Source organism: Cryptomeria japonica, chromosome 3 (genome assembly GCF_030272615.1).
Source record: "Cryptomeria japonica chromosome 3, Sugi_1.0, whole genome shotgun sequence".
Taxonomy (NCBI): Eukaryota; Viridiplantae; Streptophyta; class Pinopsida; order Cupressales; family Cupressaceae; genus Cryptomeria; species Cryptomeria japonica.
In genome coordinates this window covers 138,440,761-138,463,885 of record NC_081407.1, presented here as the reverse complement: position 1 = coordinate 138,463,885, position 23,125 = coordinate 138,440,761, and the positions used below count along the sequence as shown (strand labels likewise).

Sequence of the window (23,125 nt, the reverse complement as noted above, 5' to 3'; positions counted from 1 at the left end):
GTTTGTTAGCCAATTTTGGCAGGAACTCTTCAGAATGGCAAGAACAGTCTTGACCCCTAGCACTAGTTACCATCCTCAAACCGATGGGCAAACGGAAATAGTGAACAAGTGGATAGAAGGCTACCTAAGGAATCATGTTACAGGACAACATACTGCTTGGGTTAAGTGGTTACACTTAGGAGAGCATTGTTACAACACAACACACCACATGTCAATAGGAACGAGTCCTTTCCAAGCCTTGTCCGGCTATGAGGCCACCATATTTGGGGAACTAATAACCCAAGAAAGCAAAGTACCAAAAGCACAAGACTTTGTTTAGGAGAGTAGGGACATCATGAAGACCTTGAAAGAGAATTTACAACAAGCTCAAAATCAACAAAAGATCTATGCCGACAGGAAGCGTACAAAACGGTAATTTGAGGTTGGAGATCTGTTGTTTCTAAGATTACAACCATATAAGCAATCATCACTTAAAAGGAATGGGACTGAAAAATTGAAACCCCGGTTCTATGGACCCTACAAGGTAATTCAAAGGATTGGAGAAGTAGCTTATAAGGTTGAACTTCCCAAAAGCAGTAAAATACATAATGTGTTCCATGTTTCTCGACTTAAGAAGGTCCTCGGACAACACTTGGTTCCTTGCAGCGAACTACCCCCCCTAGATGATGAAGGGAAACTCACACTGTACCCAGAGATCATTTTGGATACACGGAAAAGAGAGCTCAGGAACCGAACCATTATCGAACACTTGATAAAATGGAGGAATCTCCCAAATGAAGATGTCACTTGGGAAAAAGAGGAGGATCTAAAAATGCTTGAGGACAAGCAAATTTGAGACGGAGGGACTGTCATAACCCTACCTCACCGCATGATGTAAGCCTTTTAAACACAAATAATGATAGAATCAATTATTAAATGATGTAATATATTGTTAATATATTAGAAAGGAAATAACACTAATAAATCACTAGAAAAGAGTTAATTAAATATATTTATATTTAATTGATTTAATCTAATTAATATGTTTAAATCATGCTAAATGGAAATAGGAATCACTTATATTTAATAATTAATAATTAATGTGTTTGTATTATATTTATATCATATTTAAATCATGCTAAATGGAAATAAGAATCACGTTACAAATTAATGTGTTTATATCATATTTATATTATATTTAAATCATGCTAAATGGAAATAAGAATCACATTATAAATTAATGTGTTTATATCATATTTAATAAAGCAAATATGTCCAACATTCTTATGTGGACCCCCCCCCCCCCCCCCCTTCGGGAAGTGGTGGGACGGGAAGCCGCAGCCCAAGCTGCGACTACTATCACACCCCTCCCCTCGGAAGGGAAGTGGTGTGACGGTAGTCGCAGCCTAGGCTGCGACCCGTCACATCCCTTCCCACGGAAGGGCCACCGTGGAGGGACACGATCACTCCCCTCCACGGGTATTAAAGGGGAGGGGTGTGACAGTAGTCGCAGCCTAGGCTGCGACCCGTCACATCCCTTCCCACGGAAGGGCCACCGTGGAGGGACACGATCACTCCCCTCCACGGGTATTAAACCCAAATAATCCGCAGGGTCAAGGGGGGCTGCGGCTTCCCGTCCCACCCCTCCCTTCGGAAGGGAAGTGGTGTGACGGTAGTCGCAGCCTAGGCTGCGACCCGTCACATCCCTTCCCAGGGAAGGGCCATCGTGGAGGGACACGATCACTCCCCTCCACGGGTATTAAACCCAAATAATCCGCAGGGTCAAGGGGGGAGGAAAGGAAGACAACACGGGCATAAAGGAAACTAGGGATTAGAGGGAATTGCGGGTTGGAGACCAGACTACGGGTGCAGACAGGTAAGAAGCGTCCCCTAATGTATGTGTAAATAGATATAAGTAATAATAATTAATATATATATTAAAGAATATAATGAATAGTTTAATATATATATTAATAAATGTAATAGTTTAATATATATTAATAAATATAAATAATGAACATCTGAATACAAAGGTTAATGAAAGATTCTTAGATGTTAGGGAAAGTGTATAAACATAAGTGGAAAATACATAACAATGAATAGTAGGAATATATGTTAAATAAATATGAATATTGTTAATGAACATTTTCAAGGAATATATGTAGGGAATACATGTTAAATCAGGAATATGTACATGTAGATTATGGAATAGGAAAATAGTAATAAAAGGATGTATTATAAATGTAATCACATATTGGAGGCTATAGGGAGGTAACTCCCTTAAGTGTAAGGGAGGGATTATGATAATCCCTAGGGCAGTATATATACTGAATATGTATATTCATATGTATGGCTTGGTTGACTAAGTTCAACCAAGAAGAGTTGGATCTGGCCGGTCCCCTCTGAGGACTTGGGTTTTGAGGTGCATCACCCAAGGCAAGGAATGACATAGGGTCTTCCTTGGATGGCTTGGGTGTAAGAAATTACACCCAAGACAAGAATCGAATTAACATTCGATTTCTTGGAGGGCTTGGATGTAAGAAATTACACCCAAGACAGGAATCGAATTAACCTTCAATTTTCTGGAGGGCTTGGATGTAAGAAATTACATTCAAGACAGGATTCGAATTCACCTTCGACTTCTTGGAGGGCTTGGAACCAAGATGGGTTCCAAGAAGGCGAGCCTCACGCATGGCATTCGTATCCTTTTTATTAGATGAGAATTGTTATTATGTAATTAAGTATTTCAAAGTTAGATTGCAAGTTAAATTACTTATATAGATATGTTGCATTCTAACAATCGGTTTTGTAGGACAGTGATCTCTAGCTAGTAGGGACACTACAATCTTTGAGTCATTTGTACATTTGGAGTAAAAAGATGTAAAAGTTGCTGACGACTTTTCAAAGTTGTCAAGCAACTTGGATAACAAAGGGGTAGTTAACGGCTAACCACTTCAAGATATGGTTATAACCGTTGGTATTGTGTTTAAATAGGCCCCTCAAGCATTGAGGAGGGGTTGGTTTTTTACTATTGTACGGAGATCTCATCAAATGAATCAAATTTCAGGACTTTTTCTCTGCAATTTCCTGCTACAGCACTGCTCTTCCATTCATATCTTTCTTGGAAGAACGTTCTAGCATGTGAGGGTGGATTAATTGGAAAGGTTTCTGAGTTTCCTTTCATTTGAGACCATTTTTGCTTGATTTCATTGTGTTTTGATCATTCTACAAGCATTTTTCTGATAACTGGTCTGAAACCCTTGGTTTTGCGGAACAAAAATGGATATCTAACTATTCCATCAACGGCTCAACACAAGGCTTGGTGGAATTGTAGATTTTGTGGTTCTCCAAATGTGTTTTTACCAGTTTTTGCAGAGGAGTTTGGAGATAGGTTTGGGGTGTTGAGGGCTTAACATCTCCATGTGTTAAGCCTTGTTGAGCATGGTTAGAGCAACCACTTTGGGTTTTGGTGTCAAAACAAGCAAAGGGATTCTGAAACCTTTTGAATCCATCTATTTTTGACATGTCCTTGCCTTCCATGGTGATTTTGCAGGCCAGTGAAGCATTCTTGCCATGGCCATAGTGTGATAGGAGACCTAATTGTGCACATAGAAGACTGTTGCGGTCCAGTTTTAGTCACTTTGGTCCAAAACAACCACCCTTGGTTTTGACATATGTTATGAGCCTTCCATAAGGGTATCTACAAATGGTTTTGGTTTTTGTCCAAGATCAGTATTTTATGAGTTATGGTCAAAAGTCTCTTTGAGTAGGGCTACAAGGATCTAGTCTCCTCTAGGAAGCCAATGGTGTGGAATGGCTTAAATGGCTTGTGTCAATGGTAAGATTGGTTGATTTGAGAGCATTTGGGTTTGTGAAAACCTTGAGATTTCTGCCTTTGCCTTTGCAATGGTCTGCTGCTTTGTTTTCTCAAGTTGTCATGTTGTGGGACATAGCCTTGGTTTGACAACATTGGGTTTAGTACCCTCAAGTGTGATTTTATGCTTGAACCTGGTAACCAAAGTCTTGGGTGAGTTGAAACATCTCTAGAACCCTCTGCATCAGGATGGTGGTTTTGTAAATGGATTTTCGAAAATTGGAATTGGGAGGAAGAATTTTCGCATGTGTGTATGGAGTTCTTTTGGGGGAATTTTTGGAGAGGTGGTTTTTCGAAAATCAGAATTGCGGAGAAGGGTTTCAATCTGCATGTGTATAGAGTGAATATTCTGATGTGATTTCGAGAAGGGATTTTGTGAAGATTGTAAGGGAATTTCATGGAGTGGTTTTTGAAGATTTGGATTTCGTGTGGAATTTCAGTTTTGGAGGCTTTGTGGTTCGTGTTGGTTGGTTGTTCGTGTGGAGGTTGTGTGTTTCCGTTTTCATAGTACCATTCTTCGTTTTCTAGGTTGGAGTTCTTGACTTTCCCTTGGTTGTATAAGTGTCGGCCTAGGTCAAGTGATGTGTGTGGGACCTTATGTCATTCTTCGGAGCATGGGGAGTGGACCTTTTTGGTTCCACATGGTCGAGTGGTTGATGCCTTCTTCCATTCCATTGGGATATTTGGTGGTTTGTTCGTGAGCTTGATGGATGGTTCTTCTCTTCAATTCCAGTGCAATGGTTTAAGATGCATATGTATTCTTTGATGTTATTGGATATCATTCATATGAGTATGTATCATGATACTCTCATTGGGGGATTGATGTAAATCTATAATGTAAACTATGCATAGGGTGTAAGATGTAAAGTAATGATGTTATCATATGTTTGATCTATGTGGTGTTGGCACAAGCTATATTATAGGAATGGTTAGATTCATTATGTTTTCAAGATTTGATAGGATAGGAACATTTGGAGTTGGTGTTTAAAGTGAATGAAGTATCTTAGAATTGTTTATTGTGCTATATCTCATGGTTATTATTTCTATGGTTTAAAATGAGTATGTTCTCTTGCTATGTGTTATGATTAGACATTAGTTTAAGTAGAGGATGTTTCATGTATCTTTATAGTTGATGCATTATCAATAATGACTTTAGGATACCTTAGAGGACATAGGTATAATGTCATGAGTATATCATTCCTTGCGTATTAATGTTATGTAATTATGTTATTGTAAATGTATGAATTTCCATAAAGAATAATGTGATGTTGTATCTTTTAAATTTTTTTTTTTTATCTCTAAGATGTTTGGTTAGGATGTTAGTTGGCTTAATTCTCTAGGGTTTCTTGGCGGGCATTACAAAGAAAATCACCAAATGTTGGCACAAACTAAGAAAGTTTGGCTTGAACTTAGGCATTGGAAGGGTCATTGGGGACAATGCTTTATTGCCACCAAAGTTTGGAAGGTAATGCACAAAACTTGGCCTAAACTTTGGCCTTTTCCATGGGATTTATAAGCCAAAATATTTGAAAATTCCGAACTTGTCTCAAGAATAGGTTAACTTTGATACTAAGTTCAACATTTCCAAGTACTTTTGAATGTCAACAATCTAGAAAACTCCAAACTTTGCTCATGAAAGGCATGAACTTCAGCAAGGCTTAGGGATTGAGGTTATTTCTTGCAAACACCCAAGTTTGGTCTTGATTTCAGCTTCACACCTTGTTCTTATTTCATTCCTTAGCCTATATCCCTCCTAAACACTTAAATCTGACACTGTAATCCTTTGCCTATGTTCATGAGGGGTCTTTGATGCTCTTGTTTGAAGTTTGATGGCACAAAATGATTAAAGCTCATGTCTTTTCACTACAAACTCGTGAACCTGGAGGATAAACTTGATATTCGGCCTAAGTTTGGTCTAAAGTTCAGACTTAATAGTCAAAAAGTTCTGTCAACACCGAAATTGCTCATGCTTTGGTGAATTTTGGTATAAACTTCAGGTTTGGAAGGCCAAAAGTTCAAAAAAGGTCGAACTTTTCTCAGGCATTAGTATAAACTTCGGTGTTTTCTAGGGGGTTTGAAGAGGCTTTAGGAATAAAGACTATTCTTTACTTTGTTGCTACTGTTGGCATTTTGATGATGTTTGTACTTAGTTGTGATTGTCATTGATGGACACACACTTATTTGTTGTATGAGTTATTCTCAACCGGTAGTATGTGATGTATTGTTCAAACCGGTATTATATGCCAACGTATGCATAGTCTTTGTTTGTAGAAGACTATCGATGTTTGTAGAAGGAGCTTACCGGTCAAAGCATGACCGAGGACCTCAAGCGGTATGAGGACCCCAAGCGGCAGCCAATACCCCAAGCGGCAGCCAATATTTTTAAGATCGGAACACTATGTTCCAGTTTACTAGTCTCTGTTTGTAAACCAGTAATTGGTATACTTTGTTTTGTTAACCGGCAAACTTGTAAAGTGTGATGAGTTATCATCCACCGACATTGATGCGGTGATTCTATGCCGTGTTACAATTGTGTCTAGATGCATTGTACCTAGGAAATTGTAATCTAATCTCATTGGACTGACATGAAATCAGATTCCTATATGAGGACATCATGTCTAGGGTTTTGTGTGTGTAAGATTAGGTCTTTGCAAAAAAAAAGGTATCTTGCGACAGAGATTGAACGTGCGAAGGACAGAAGATTGAAGTAGTGCTGCAATGCATTAACAGAGAGAAATCAAGGATCTAACTAAGCATTTTGTGCTACTTTGTAGATCACTTACTTGTTGATTACTAATTTCTTCAACAAGTTAGAGACCCTTAACCGGGTAGGCTCAGTTAAGCCTGTTCTAAATCCTCTAACAAGGTGGTTCATAGTTGTGGATCTGAAATCCTTTAACAGGGTAGTCTTTAACAGGACTTATCTCCTAACAAAGATCAGGATTCCTAACAGGATCTATTCTGGTGAAGAACATTGTAAGGCCTTAACCGGTCTGACCTTAACCGGTCTGGTTGCTATTCTGCAGATAGTAGACTTGTGAGTTTTACTCACCGTGGTTTTTCCCATTTGGGTTTCCACGTCAAAATATCTTGTGTTATGGTGATTGTGTTATTGTGGGTGAATACTTTATTTGCTATTTGGCTTGTTTGTGTATTAACCGGTTTGCTGTTTAAAGGGCTATACCGGTCTGCAGTAAAATTGCTTAAGTGTTTGGTAAGGTTTTTGGGTATACTAATTCACCCCCCCTTCTTAGTATTCATCAACTACTACTGAAGTTTACAAGGGCATAGATGAATCTTCGGCCTTTCTTTAGGCATTTGAGAGTCTTTGAAACAACAATAAGTCTAATTTTGATGCCTCAACCAAACTTTGCAAGGTGAAGAACGAATTTCGGTGCTACCAGAGGCATTTGCAAAGGAACAACTCCGATCTTCTAGGCTTAGAAACACCAAATTTTTAAGTTGTCTTTGTTCCAATTCAGCTTGGGATGAAATTGACTTGGGCTGAAGATGGAATGATTGAGTGATTTCAGCAGATAGAACTTTTTAGCAACAATGTTTATTCCTTTTCACTTGGTTTGTTCTTCTTATGCCTAAGCTCTCAAACTCCATATTGTGGTACAAATGTAGGTCCATGGGCCCAGATTCACCCGAAATTCCTCATGGTTGGACTTGAGCTTGACTTCCTATACCCCCAAGGCTCTCTCTCTCTCTCTCTCTCTCTCTCTCTCTCTCTCTCTCTCTCGGCTAGCAAGGTAAAAAAAGGAAGGGAGTGCTTGTTGGAGACAGGGAGTGTGTGCACAACACAACACATGCCAAACGCAACAGTAAAATTTATCTTTATTCACACATGAAATTATTACAGAGAAGAATACTAGAGATGGTCGGCCAAGGATTACAATTAATTTGACTATACCTTACTACCTTCCTTGGTAGTACACAACATATTTAAAAGATCTGACGGTTGCCGAGAGGAACACAACCATCAACCAACCGACACATTAACTACTCGAGAGTGACAACCCACTTAATACAAACAATTTATACATTGGGGGACAACAAATATCATCAAACATAACAATAGGCATTTTATGCCAACTACAATACAACAGGACAAACTAGAACCGGAGATTGTATTAGTGATTCTCAGATTTGATGCAGTACAGTTCTCCTGTTTTCACATGCTACCAATGGCAATATGATAATCATCTTCTTGTGAACCTTATAATAAAGTATGCCATTTTATTATAAAGTGGATCTTTATAATTACTTATTGATCTTTTAAATTAAAAGATATGTGCACGGGAGTTACCTTGGATTTATTTTATAAGATTTGTTTAGAAACCTCCCAATTGTAAAATGAATACAGTTATGGAATTGAAAAGTCTTGTTAAGTGAAAATCTTTAAATATATGATCAGGAGACATTTCCGGGGTCTAGATTTTTGATCCCCATCACATGGTGCTGTGAGAGTGAGACTTGATCAGGAAGAATTATTAAGTTTTGTAGGAGCAGAGCAATATAGTTTTCTGTCTCAAGCATGATCTTTTGTACCAGGGGTGTAGAGTTTGTGGGCTCTGTTTTTCATGAAGAAAATAAAGGAGTACTTTAAATCTTTGTGTTGATTTGTATCTCCTTTAAATTGTCATTTTCCTATGCGTTCATGCAATTATTCTTTTATGTTTTCCTTGTTATGTTGGATTATTCTTTGATGTTTTCCCTGTTATTTCAGATTATGACTATGTTTATCAAGTGACCTATGAGTCATCATCTGTCATATTTTCTTGAAAACAAATGTTATTTATTTTCCGGCTTATCATTACTGAGTTTTAGGTGAATGATCTGCGTGTCGTCCTCTTCGCTTTCTGTATCTTCAGCTTCCAATTGCGTTTGCATCATGGCTCTTTGTAGGTAATAGTTTTGCCTTCTTTCTGGTTAAATGCATATCTCTAAAAACCTAATTACATCATAAGAGGGAGCTGCCCCTCTCAAACGTAGAGGAAGATCACCAATGCAATGGTGATCTGTCTAACTGTTGGTATCATTTGTCGTTATCAACTTGGCAAAAATATGAAAAGATTAATCAATTTCCATAAAGACAAATCTATTTACTAACACATAATTTGAATGATGATGATGATATTGATGATTCAGCAGATCCATTTGATGATTAAAAGTTAAAATTAATTGTTGGATGTGATATTATTATTTTAATATTGGACTTGAAGTTTGAATGATGAATATTTAATATTTTTCATGCATGCTTTCAATGATATCTAAGTTTATAGTGGTTTTGTTGTTTGATTTCAGCCTAATCCATGAACCGGGTTCACAAAATTGAACCAGAATTAGTACTAGAACTGGCAACCTACAAGACTTGCAAGGAGTAGAATATGCTTGACCCAAATACCCTGACACCTTGAGTTGCTGCCATCATATGTGTGAATGTGTGTATGTATGTATGTGTGTATGTATGTATGTATGTACATATGTATGCATGCATGCATGGATCTATGTATGGATGCATGCATGTATGTATGTATGTATGGAAATATGGATGATTCTTATGAAAATTGTGATGAAGATAATCCCTCCATAATAAAGTTAATAAAGGCATCACCTATATAGAAACATCGATGATTCTCATGAAAACTGTGTATAGAAACATTGATGATTCTCATTAAAATTGTGATGAAGATAATCCCTCCATAATAAACGCATCACCTGATACATTTGACTCTTCCAAGTCAAAGGTAATTTATTTATCTTTTCTACGTTTTTATTTGTTTTATGATATGTTAAAAGTGATTATTCATCTTTTTAAGATAGTTTCCCTTGCTTCTCTTATAATTCCTCCATCATGTTTGACTATTTCATATATTGAGTGTTTAATCATCTCATCCCTATAGAATCCTTTTGACCATTATGGGTCCCTACACATTGCATGAACTATAGCTATGAATCTTCTGATAACATTGTTTGTAGACCTGATGATGAAGAGGTACATCGTGTAGATGATATTTAACATGTAATTGAATCAATCAAGATTTATTTAATTGTTTAGGTCAATGTCTAATTGCAGTCTTATTGATTTATGCATGTATGTATGTATGATTTTTACATTTTTGGTATGGATGAACCTAATAAAAACCTAAACGCCCCCCCCAAAAAAAATTAGCTTAATCTACGAAACCAAACCAGGATTATTACTAGAATGGGCAACCTATAAGGTTTTCAAGGAGTAGAACATATTTCACCTGGATATCCTAACATCTTGTGTTGGGGCTATCTTATTATTTATCTAACCTATTGCTGCATTGCACGTGTAAATTTCTGTGTCTTTTTTTTTTCCGATTGATAATAGTATTTTAGTTTGAGAAGATTTGGCTTCCTTACTGTGATATTTGCAGAATGGATGCTATTGATCGTTGTTTCTCGAAGGAGACTGTTGAGGAGATCATATGTGCGCTGGTAAGTTTTATGTCAAGTCATATTTCGTCAGCACACACTTATGACTTTTATATGAAAATTTTGGCTAAAATTTATTAGTATTAGTTTCTGTTCTGGCTATTCGTTGTGATCATGTTAATTCTACTTGATATACCCATCAATCTGAGGAGATAATTGTGTAACTTAGATTTGTCATCCAGAATACTAAATTTGTGGATATTTATATAACTATTTATATTTTCATATCCCACAAAAAGGGATTTTCCTTTTTTAACTGTTTGACTCTGAAGCATACCTGTTCAATTTCTCTAGGAAACTGAAGCAGCTGGTATAAGTGATGCATGGTATGCCAATACTATTAGGAAACTGAAAGAAGCTTCTCCACTAAGTTTAAAAATTGCATTAAAATCTGTAAGTCCATGCTCCTCTTTTTAAATTTATTCTATGTTTGGGCGATTTCATGTTAAATAAGTGACAAAGAACTTGTTGGACAGATACGCGAAGGCAGGTTTCAATCATTAGATCAATGTTTGGTTCGTGAATATAGAATAACATGTCGCAAACTTTCAAAGAAATTTTCTCACGACTTCTATGAGGTATAAGCTGTGCTGTATTGGAAAGAAGTTGGCATTAGTATAAGAGCTATTTTCCTGCTATGTGGTGAATTTTTCGAATGTGGCCATGCAGGGTATTAGAGCACGTATGATAGATAAAGACTCTTCTCCTAAGGTATGGAACATTTTTTAGTACTTTATTCATGCAATCTTGATTTGATTGAAATCATTTCTAAATAATCAATTTAAAGAATTATTACTTATTGTTAGTAGTGATTAACATCAAATAATCTAGATTAATATAAGAGATTGTCCTTGGCACTGTTTTTCTATTGATACATGGATAACTAATGGTGCTTAAAATGAAATGTCTGATATGAAAATTGCAGTGGCATCCACCATGTCTGGAGCAAGTGTCTAGAGAAATTGTGGATAAGCACTTCTTACCACTGGGTTTGGATGGACTGGAACTAGAACTGCCGGTAAAGCAACGTGAAGCTTACATTTAGTGCAGTCCCATGGGTGGAAGGTAAAGTCACATACTTTGAAAACAATGGCAAATGTTGCTTTCAATTTTATTGTTTCCATTCATTTGAAACATAATTTACAAATGTTGTTCTCTGTTTAATATGGATTGGTACTTTAAGTTTATGCCATCTGACATGCAAATCATGTCATTTCATGTTTCAAATGTGTTTGTAGATAAGAACATAGATCATATACCCTTTTATAAAATATAAAGAGAGTAAAACTTCTTATCTGCTACTGCAGATGGAATCAGTTCCGAATGGGCAATATCAATATGAGTGCATGGAATTTATTATAAAAGTAATTTAGATGCACATATCTGAAAGTGTTCTATGAACATGATTGCATCAATGAATTCTGGACAATAAAATCTCTAGCAGCATTTGTAAATGCTTTGAAAGTATGCAGCTTTTCTCTCCACACAGACCACATTAAATATAACTATAAGTATATTTCATTGTTCATTCTAGATACACATTAGTGCAGTTCAAATAGTGGGTAAATATGATTATATTTAGTACTGTATGTTTATTGAGGGTAAAATCATATACATTCAAGGCATTTAAAAATACTTCTTTTGCTTATATTGTTTTTGATTCTTTCAGATCTCATTTGCCATGTTCTCTTCATATATTTTAGATCTATGTACCTAGAATGATTTAAAGTGAATTCAACACACTACTATTTCCCATTTAAAATTTTCTCCATTTCTAATGCATCAGATCTTTTGCTATTTGTATATTTGATAGAAGGGGAGATGATCGATGCGCCCTTCAAAATTGACATCATTACAAATTCTTACATATTAATTTCAGTCATATGAGCATACTATATCTCTCTTTCTTTTGTGTGATCTTTTAATCTGTATAATTATGATGAATTGGATGTGATTTACAGTGGAACAAACTTTTCTCAGTTTAGCATGTTTTGGTACTCTTATCCCGTGCAATGCTATTTATTTCATGCTTCATATGTTCTCATGGTTTGAGTTCCTGTAAATGTAAATAGACTGTTATTACTTTCTGAGCAATCAGAATTCTGAGACAACTAGTTTAGAAGTTTTAGCGTAGGATATAAGGAATGTAAAACCGATTTTATTAGTCTTATCAATTTGCCTCTGCAGATGAAAAGTAAACGATTATATTTACTACCGATCACAGCATTGTTTTCTTCTATCCAATATATTATCAACAGAGAGGGTAGCGCATATATATCTTTTGTTTCCATTGGATCGTGCCTCCACACAGGGGTCACAACCCTATGTGGAACCACAATATATTATCAACAGAGAGGGTAGCGCATATATATCTTTTGTTTCCATTGGATCGTGCCTCCACAGGGGGTCGCGATCCTATGTGGAACCACGTGGTTCCACATAGGGTTGTGACCCCTGTGTGGAGCCACGATCCTTCTACACCGACAATTATTTCCTTAAATAAACTCAACGTGGTTCCACATAGGGTTGTGACCGCTGTGTGGAGCCACGATCCTTCTACACCGACAATTATTTCCTTAAATAAACTCAACGATGCATTAACTAATCATAGCATAGCAAATTTGTTAGTTAATACTAACTAAATTTAATCCTAATTAAATCGCAAATGACATACTTAGTTTCTGTGCACTGATAAAAATAAGGAGACAGATTTATTTTCTTGAGTGTTATGATTGAGACTATAATTAACACTCCCTCTTAGTCTTAGGAGTATAGACCTAAAACTTAATTGAGCTCACCACTAATCTCATGAGAATTACATCACCTAGGTGTGAAGTATCATCCTGTGATACTCAGGGTATACTCACTTTGATATCCAAGTTTAAGTATCAGCTTGTGATACTAAGGATATACTCACTTTGATATCCAAGTTTAAGTATCAACATGTGATACTAAGGATATACTCACTTTGATATCCTTGTTATAGTATGTGCACTGACATTAATCTGCTTACATAATGTCTACTATAACGTATTATATTACTGATATTCAGATTTTCAGTTTATATGATCTTTCAAACATTTATAAGATCGTCACCTTACAATGTTAAAATACAAGTGTTCATTAACTAAAGGATCATCATCCTTTAGAAATGTACATAGGGAAAGGTTGCATACTTCATATACTTAATTATATGATCAAGAAGTTTACATAAATTTTAAACATCCTTATATGCATCAATTACATTTTAACCATACCAAGATACCTCCCGAAGTGATCAATTTTCACTCTTGCTAGGGGTTTGGTGATAATGTCAGCTATCTGATCTCATGTATTGACATATTCCAGTCTTATTACCTTTCTTTGTGTCATGTCTCTCACATAGTGATATGGGATCTCAATGTGCTTGGATCTATCATGGAAAATTGGATTCACTGAAAGTTTAATGCAACTCTGATTGTCACAATGAATGATTGTAGGCTTTAGACTTTCACCAAACAATCCTACTATCAATTTCCTCAACCATACGACTTCCTTAGCTGCCATGGATGCAACTATATATTCAGCTTCTGTGGAGCTCTGAGCTATAGATGATTGTTTTTTGTAGATCCAAGATACCATAGCTGATCCTAAGCTGAAACAGCATCCTGAAGTGCTCTTCCCGTCTATAATGCTTTGAGCTCAGTCTGAATCAGAGTATCCATGTATGTTCAATGCAGTGTGTTCATAATGAAGTCCATAGTCCAGGGTACCTTATAGATATCTCAATATATGCTTTACTGCAACCAAATGTATTTCTTTGGGTTCAACCATGTGTTGACTGAGTGCATTTACTGCATAACATATATCAGGTCTGGTGTTGACTAAGTACATTAATGATCCAATAATCTGTCTGTATAATGTTGGATCTGCAAATTTGGAATCTGCTATAGCTTCTTTTAGTTTATGAAGGTTTGTTTCCATAGGAGATGACATTGGCTTGCAATTCATCATTCCAAATCTCTTTAGAATGTCAATGGTGTATTTACCTTGATTTAAATAAATACCATCTGGTTTCTGCCATACTTCTAATCCAAGGAAATAATGGAGTAGACCTAAATCCTTCATCTCAAACTCTGAAGCTAGTTCCTGTTTGCATTTTGCAATGAGATGATCTTCGCTTGTAATTAATAAGTCATCTACATATAGTATTAGTATCAACATTTCACCTTTGATTGTTTTGAAATACAGATTTGGATGAACAACGTTCTTAGAGAAACCTATCCCTAATAAGTAACTGTTAATTCTTTCATACCATGCTCTAGGAGCTTGTTTTAATCCGTACAGTGCTTTCTCTAACTTGTATACATGTGTTTTTGCATTATTTACCTCAAATCCCTCAGGTTGCTCTAGATATACTTCTTCTTCAATTGTTCCATTAAAAAATGCAGTTTTTACACCCATTTGATGAACTTTCCATCCTTTAGATGCTGCTATAGCCAGGATTGTTCTGACAGAAGTGTATCGTGCAACTGGTGCAAATGTTTCTTCATAGTCAATTCCTTCCTTCTGTGAGAAGCCTTGAGCAACAAATCTTGCCTTATGCTTTTCTATACTGCCATCAACATTATGCTTAATTTTAAAGAGCCATTTAGAAGATACAACTAATTTTCCTTTAGGTCTAGGCACAATTTTCCACACATCATTCTTCAAGATAGATTTATATTCTTTAAGATAGATTGATATTCTTCAAGTTTCTGTGCATTGATAAAAATAAGTAGACAAATTTATTTTCCTTTGCAGCAATTTGAGGTCTGTCATAAGAGTAACATAGCTAGAGAATTTTGAAGGTCTTTTGCTTTCTCTAAATGTTCCTCTAGGTGCTGCAAAGGATTCTGCTTCCCGTACAGTTTTGGTGGCCCATAGTGGTCTCTTCCTAGGATTCTCTGCTGTAGTGTTCTCATGTTCCAAGGTGTTTTCCTCAAGTTGCTCCCTCTGAGTTTCAGAAAGAGAATCTTCTTCCAAATTCATGGAATTAGTTGGGATTTCAGGTGTGATGGAACTCCTTGTTTTGTTAATGGCTACATCTTCTTCAAATATGACATCTCTGCTTAATTCTATTTGTCTTTGACCAGGGATGAATATTCGGTAGGCTTTAGATGTTTCACTATATCCTACAAAATCCCTTTCTGCTCAGTAGGTTCTAGTTTAGTTCTTTTCTCCTTAGGTACATGAATATAAACAGAACATCCAAATATTTTGAGATGACTAATATCAAGTTTAATTCCAGTAAAGGCTTCTTCAGGAGTTTTGTCACCAATATGAGAGTGAGGACATCTGTTTTGAATGTATACAACAGTATTAGTGGGTTCTCCCCAAAGTGCAGTTTCTAGGTTTTGATCCATCAACATAGCCCTTGCAGCTTCTATTATTGTTCTATTCTTTCTTTCAACAACCCCATTTTGTTGAGGATTGTAGGGTACGGTGAACTCCCTCTGAATCCCAACATCTTTACAAAACTCTTTAAATACCTCTGTTGTGTATTCCTTACGATTGTCAGTCCTTAGAGTTTTGATTTTCCTACCAGAGTGATTTGTTGTAATAATCGTCTACAAAGATTACACAGTATAATGCATTTCCTAGTGATGGTTTAGACATAGGCCCACATAAGTCAGAGTGAACTAGTTATAGTACACCTTTAGTTTTCCTAGAGCTGCAGGGAAAAGAACTTTTAGTGTTTTTCCCTAGTGCACATCCTTTACAAACATTTGAATGAATTGGCTTTAGTTTAGGTAGACCTGTGACTAATTTCTCCATAGAGGGTAGAGCACGAAAGTGTAAGTGCCCTAGTCTTCTATGCCAAATTTCTGTTTGATCTATGACTTCATGAAGTAAGGTTTGATTTGGCTCATTACACAATTCATATAGATGCCCTTGTCTGTAACCAATCACTTGTGGTCTTTTAAAGCTGGATGTTTTTGGCCATGCCATTACCTTTCCTTCTATAAATGAGACTCTATATCCATCATCCTCAAGTGCAGAGATAGAGACTAGGTTCCTTTTGATGCCTGGTACAAATAGTACTCTAGTGAGTTGGATTGAGGTTCCAGATTTTAGTCTGATTGTACATGTCCCTACACCTTTTACCAGATGTGCAGAGTCATCCCCTATTGTTACCTCTTCATTTGATCCCTCTTCCATTGAGTCTAATAATTCTCTGAACCTGGTGATATGTCTTGACGATCCACTGTTTATCACCCAAGTGTTAGACTTGTTTGAAGCTTGACTTGATAGTGCTGAATATAATACAAACTTCTCAGATTCAAGTTTTGTCTTCCTCTCTACTTTGGCGAATGATGCCTACTATTTTACTTTGTCAGGACAATTAAATGACATATGTCCGTACTGATTACATCTATGACATTGGATTTTTGACATGTCTTTCTTATGAAAGCTTTTCCCATGATGGAGTTTTCTCTTCTTGCCTTTCTTACAGGAGTCAGTATTCAAAATGTGGAGGTCCTCATCTTTAGTTTTGTAATTTCCCCCTTTCATTTGCCTTGATTCTTCAAGGAGGTAGTCATCCCTTAGTCGATCAAATTTTGTGAATTTATCCCTTGCATTTATGCCTTGTTTGAATGATTCCCAGGATTCAGGTAATCCGTCTAGGGTAATCCTTGATAGTTCTTGCTTCTCGACATGATAATCAAGTTTTTACAGTTGATCTCTGAGTGAACCCATCTTCATGAAGTATGAGTTTATTGTTTCACCTTTATTTATACTTATGTGGTTCAATTGTCTTTTTAGAGCTAGGGTTTTGCTCGGATTGTTTATTTCATACGTCCTTTCAAGGGTTTTGAACATTTCATATGCGTTGTCATATTTTAATATAAGTGGTATTATGTGATCCCTTATTGCATCTATCACAATTTTTTACAGCTTTATCATTTCCTTCATTCCATACAGTTTTCTCAGGTTCGGGCTTGTCTTCTTTTATGAATTTGATTACTTTGTTCTCTTTTAACACTATCATAATTTCGAATTTTCAAGCCACAAAATTTGCTGCTCCTTCGAGTCTGTCCTCAAATCTGATTGTGTTCGCCATTTTAGAACTCTTCAATTTTGTAAACTTCGCTTTCAGTCTATTCAGATCTTAACTAGTTAGGCTCTGATACCATGTAAATGTAAATAGACTGTTATTACTTTTTGAGCAATCGGAATTCTGAGACAAGTAGTTTAGAAGTTTTAGCGTACAATATAAGGAATGTAAAACCAATTTTATTAGTCTTATCGATTTGCCTCTGCAGATGAAAAGCAAACGATTATATTTACTACCGATCACAGTATTGTTTTCTTCTATCCAATATATTATCAATAGAGAGGGTAGAGCATATATATCTTTTGTTTCCATTGGATCGTGAACGATTATATTTACTACCGATCATAGTATTGTTTTCTTCTATCCAATATATTATCAACAGAGAGGGTAGAGCATATATATCTTTTGTTTCCATTGGATCGTGCTCCCACAGGGGGTCGCGATCCTATGTGGAATCACGTGGTTCCACATAGGGCTGTGACCCCTGTGTGGAGCCACGATCCTTCTACACCAGCGATTATTTCCTTAAATAAACTCAACAATACATTAACTAATCATAGTGTAGCAAATTTGTTAGTTAATACTAACTAAATTTAATCCTAATTAAATCGCAAATGACAGACTTAGTTTCTGTGCACTGATAAAATTAAGGAGATAGATTTATTTTCTTGAGTGTTACGACTGAGACTATAACTAACAAGTTCAATTGCGTTTTATAAACTTCTCCAGCCAAAAAAATTTAGGTTCTAATGTTTTACCTGGTGTTAATGTGACTCCCATCAGTCTAGTCTTTGTTTTTCATATATAGAATGTCAATTACCAAAGGAGAACACCCTTTAAGTATTGCATAACCTGCAACAAAGGCATTGTAGTTGTGACCTGCAAAGAGTTTTTAAATTTTCATAGCCTGGCCTCATCAATTTTGATCCTAGGTAGATTTTTGGATTGCATTGAAAATCCTTAGAAATGTTGATTTAGTGATCAGAATTAGTAAAACTCAGAATATAAATAAAATGCACACACACGAACACACCCTGGGAAAACCTCCCTCTTGGAGAAAAAACTTAGCAACAAAGTTCAGATCATATATATTAATATCAGTACTGATACAATTACATATTCACCCACCTAGGGCACACAAATAGCTCACTTATTTGATTCACAATCTCAGATCTGAACTAGAGACCGCCTTCACAACAGATTAGATTCATGTAATGCACTCAAAACCTAATGACTTTGATGAATGATGGATTTACACAGCATTAATGATATTCACCGAGTCTAGGATGAAATTCACAGGTAATCACTAGACTCTAGGGGTGATTCGCTAGTCCACAAGATTGATTTTCTGGCCTTCGCTGGTCCTTAAGATTGATCCGCAGGCCTTTTATGAATTTCGCTGCTGCACAAGGTGGTTTGCTAATGCACAATCAAGTTCGCTCACTGCTGTATCAAGATCGCCCATGTCTAATTGCAGGGATAATCGAATTGCACAAACTCATGAATTGACAATGTCTTGCCTTGATTTTATATGATTGCAATGCCTTGTGAACCTAGATCGGCCATTTCCCTTTTGCCGCCAAGATGCAAATATTAATCAATTAATTACAATTTCCATGAGCGCTCAATTAGGGCCTGCCCTTTCAATGTTTACAAGTTACATTTGGGCCCAACCCAATTACATATAATTAATCAATATGCAAGTTACATAGGGCCCAGCTCTATGCATTAAATGATTACATTAATATAATTAATTTTAAGTCCAAGGGCCACATTAAAATTAATTAAGCTAGGGATTCGACCTAGCTACATTTCAACACTCCCTCTTAGCTAGGGAAGATCCCTTGAATAATCTATCGTGTCAATGCTTCATGGACTCTTTTCATGATATTGATCATGCATACCTGTAGAGGATGAATTCTAAGTACATCATGGACTCCTTCCATGATACCCATCATGCACACCTGTAGAGGATGCATCCACCTTGCATTGCCCGCAGAGGGTGGATGAGGTCTTACACCTCAAAACTTCTCTACAGAGAAGTATAAACTGACACCTTGCACTCTGCAGAGGGTGGACCCACCTTACACTCTACAGAGGGTGGGAGAGGTATTACACCTCAAAGAAACTACCACCTTGCACTTCGCAGAGGGTGGAAGATACACACAATGTATCATAGGAGCTGAGAACTCCCACTTGGCCAAAGTATATTTTAGAGAAACAAGGAACACATGTTAGTTCTATCATAATCAAGAACATCCTTGCAATAATCATATAAGAATTATAAATTCACAACTGATTCGAATTCAAATGCTTAGCCATACTTCTCAAATCCAACACTAGAGATGTCAATTTGTTTGTAAATCAGATTTCAACATCAATGGTTAGAAAACAACATGTTTAAGCTTTACTAAATATAATCAACAACAATGCATTCACTGTGGATTATGGGGAATATCTAACTCCCTCTTAACCCTTATCGAAGTAATAAGTTCACATGATTCAAAAAACTAGTTGATTTGCTCCTATCATTGTTTTAAGAATCTATCAACTGTATCCTTAATTTAAAGTGTGAGTTGAAAGCTTGTATAGGCTTTCATGTCTAATCTCGATTGCATGAGCTGATTTGATGTTGGACTCCTTAGGCCATGCAAGAACTCTTCCTTCAGAAAATACAACCTGATAATGTTTATCTTCTAGAGCAGATATAGAGATTAGATTCCTTTTTATTCCAGGTACAAACAAAACATTACTGAGATGAAGGGAAATACTAGAATCTAATTTTAAGGAAGTAGAGCCAAAACCTCTTACTGCATAACAATAATTGTCAGCAATAGTCACATGAAGGGTGGACTCCTCCATCAAATCTAAGAGATGCTCCCAATAGCCTGTGATGTGTCTAGATGCACCACTGTCAATCAACCAAGTGTTATTGTCTGACTGAACATTGCTTGGCAAGGCTGAGACAAAGAGAAAGTCTTCATTATTTTGTTGTTCCGAGATTTCATTCAGGTTCCCTTCTCCTTGTTCAAGCTGAGATTGACAGTCCTTTGCATAGTGACCAAACTTGTTACATCAAAAGCATCAAATGTGAGACAAGTCCTTTGGTTTCTTGAATCAGGTGCAGAGGGTCTAAAATCTCTATTTCTCTTGAAGTTATTCTTCTTCCAATGGCCACCTTCCTTCTTAGCTGTGAGGACATGATGATCACTGTCATGAGGACTTCTAATTTTTCCTTTCGCAACCAGGCAAGATTCCTCTTGAATGCAATCTCCCCTCAATCGATCAAATTGAGGAATCTCCACTCTTGCACTGCTTCTTTGATTAAAGGGCTCCCATGTAGAAGGAATAACATTTAGAGCCGTCATAGTTAAGTCGTTGTCTTCAACATTCTTCCCAACGTTAGAAAGCTGATCCCTTAGCTCAGAGATCCTCATGAAGTAAGCAGTTACATGTTCTCCTTTCTCCAATCTGATGTGAGAGAGTTGATTCCGTAAGGCAAGTATGTAGTTAGTGTTGTTGACTTCGTACATCTTCTCCAATGTGTTGAACATCTCTCTTACAGTCTTCTTCTTGTAGATGGATGACACAATGTGATCTTTGACAGAATCAATAATCACCCTTTGTGCTTGGTAGTCCTTCTTCCATTCTTCCTTCTCCTTTTCATCTTTAGGTTCAACAACATCCTTGCCGACGTATTCAACAAGGCCATTTAAGACAATCATTATTCTGACCTTCCATGAAGTGTAATTGGCAGAACCTTCCAACCTATCTTCAACCCTAAGATAAGAAGCCATGTCGACTGAACTTGAGTAGTAGGTTAGACTGAAAAATGACTATAATTGATGAATCTGATCACAACTATTACGAACCAAGCTTTGATACCATGTTGATTTAGTGATCAGAATTAATAAAACTCAGAATATAAATAAAATGCATACACACGAACACAAGGATACCCTGGGAAAACCTCCCTCTTGGAGGAAAAACCCAACAACAAAGTTCAAATCATATATATTAATATCAGTAATGATACAATTACATATTCGCCTACCTAAGGCAAACGAATAACTGACTTATCTGATTCACAATCTCAGATCTCAACTGGAGATCACCTTCACAACAGATTAGACTGATGTAATGCACTCAGAACCTAATGACTTTGGTGAAGGATGGATTTACACAACATTAATGATATTCATCGAGTCTAGGATGAAATTCATAGGTAATCGCTAGATTCCAGGGGTGATTCGCTAGTCCACAAGATTGATTTGCTGGCCTTCGCTAGTCCTTAAGATTGATCGACAAGCCTTCTATGAATTTCGTTGCTGCTCAAGGTGATTTGCTAATGCACAATCAAGTTCGCTCACTGTTGTATCAAGATCGCCCAAGTTTGATTGCAGGGATAATCGAATTGCACAAACTCATATGAATTGACAATGTCTTGCCTTGATTTTATATGATTGCAATGCCTTGTGAACCTAGGTCGGCCATTTCCCTTTTGCCACCAAGATGCAAATATTAATTAATTAATTACAATTTCCCTGAGTGCCCAAATAGGGCCTGCCCTTTCAATGTTTACAAGTTACATTTGGGCCCAACCCAATTACATATAATTAATCAATATGCAAGTTACATAAGCATTCAAATTTGGGCCCAACCCTATGCTTTAAATGATTACATCAATATAATCAATTTTAAGGCCAAGGGCCACATTAAAATTATATAAGCTAGGGATTCGACCTAGCTACATTTCAACAAGAAGGTAATGCGAAACTCTCTACAAATGGTTTTGAAGCCTTCTCTTCATAAAATCACGTGAAGAAATTGTTGCAGGTATGAAACAATGTAGTGGTGAAAAAACAAATGATTCCATTGAACTTGTCTTTTCACAAGTACTTAATTAATTTCTATCTTCCATAATTTGATTGAAAAAAGACAGTCAATAAACATAATTGTTAGGCAAATCAAAATTAAAAAAATGTAGCCTTTCATGGCAAAGAAGGATTTAATCATTTGAGTCAAAACTGTAGAGAAACAATTTACATGAATCCTTTGAGATCTTAGCAAGCAGTCAATCTAGCTACAAGTACTCTATCCTTATTAGCAAAAATGTTTATCTTAGTAGATCAAAGACAGTGATATCTAAGAATTGGCAATTGACTACTTGGTAGATGCTACCTCTTGGTTAGTTTCTTTATCCAGGGAAACCTGCAAAATAAACCAATGCTGAAGTGTTGACAACAATAGATGTTGAATATAGTCATGAAAATGTGAAAGCTATATGAGTTGTGCCAACGCATTTTCTTTTCTCCACAGTTTGTGTGCAATTCCACTTTGCAATGACTTTGCAAAACTTAATTCCATCAAAGACTTTATTATTGCCATGATTCAATTTCAACCACCATGGGAGAGAGAAGCTGCTCCAACCCTCTTACTATCATCCATGCCAATCACATGGAATACATAATGATGAACATTTCATAGTTATGTGATTTCTAGGAATTGTTTAGTCACTGAAGTTTACAAGTTTAGATATTGTGGTTTGTAATATCATTAGCAACCACTTCAATTTGCAATCTTTTTCTTTGAAACGTGGTTCTAACAATCAATTTTGACACTTTGGTATCACTCTATGATCTTGCAACTTTTGATTGGGTCTATAACTAAAAAGTTTGTTGTCAAGTCTTGAGCCCACCGATTTTTTTTGGAATACAATCCTATGG

At 36.4% G+C, this 23,125-nt stretch overlaps 1 protein-coding gene across 5 annotated transcripts in view; it reads left to right on the top strand.

Moving 5' to 3' along the window:
• Positions 1–23,125, top strand: part of LOC131027331 (3-hydroxyisobutyryl-CoA hydrolase-like protein 1, mitochondrial) — a 193,523-nt gene that overhangs the window by 143,088 nt on the left and 27,310 nt on the right. For 2 of the 5 annotated variants that reach the window (XM_057957352.2, XM_057957349.2), the window contains exons 9-14: positions 10,264–10,324; positions 10,616–10,714; positions 10,798–10,899; positions 10,991–11,032; positions 11,247–11,386; positions 11,629–11,902. In XM_057957352.2, coding sequence (XP_057813335.1) covers positions 10,264–10,324; positions 10,616–10,714; positions 10,798–10,899; positions 10,991–11,032; positions 11,247–11,366 — 424 coding nt within the window. In that variant the 3' untranslated portion in view covers positions 11,367–11,386; positions 11,629–11,902. The other 3 variants (XM_057957351.2, XM_057957350.2, XM_059218106.1) reach the window with 3 other exon arrangements.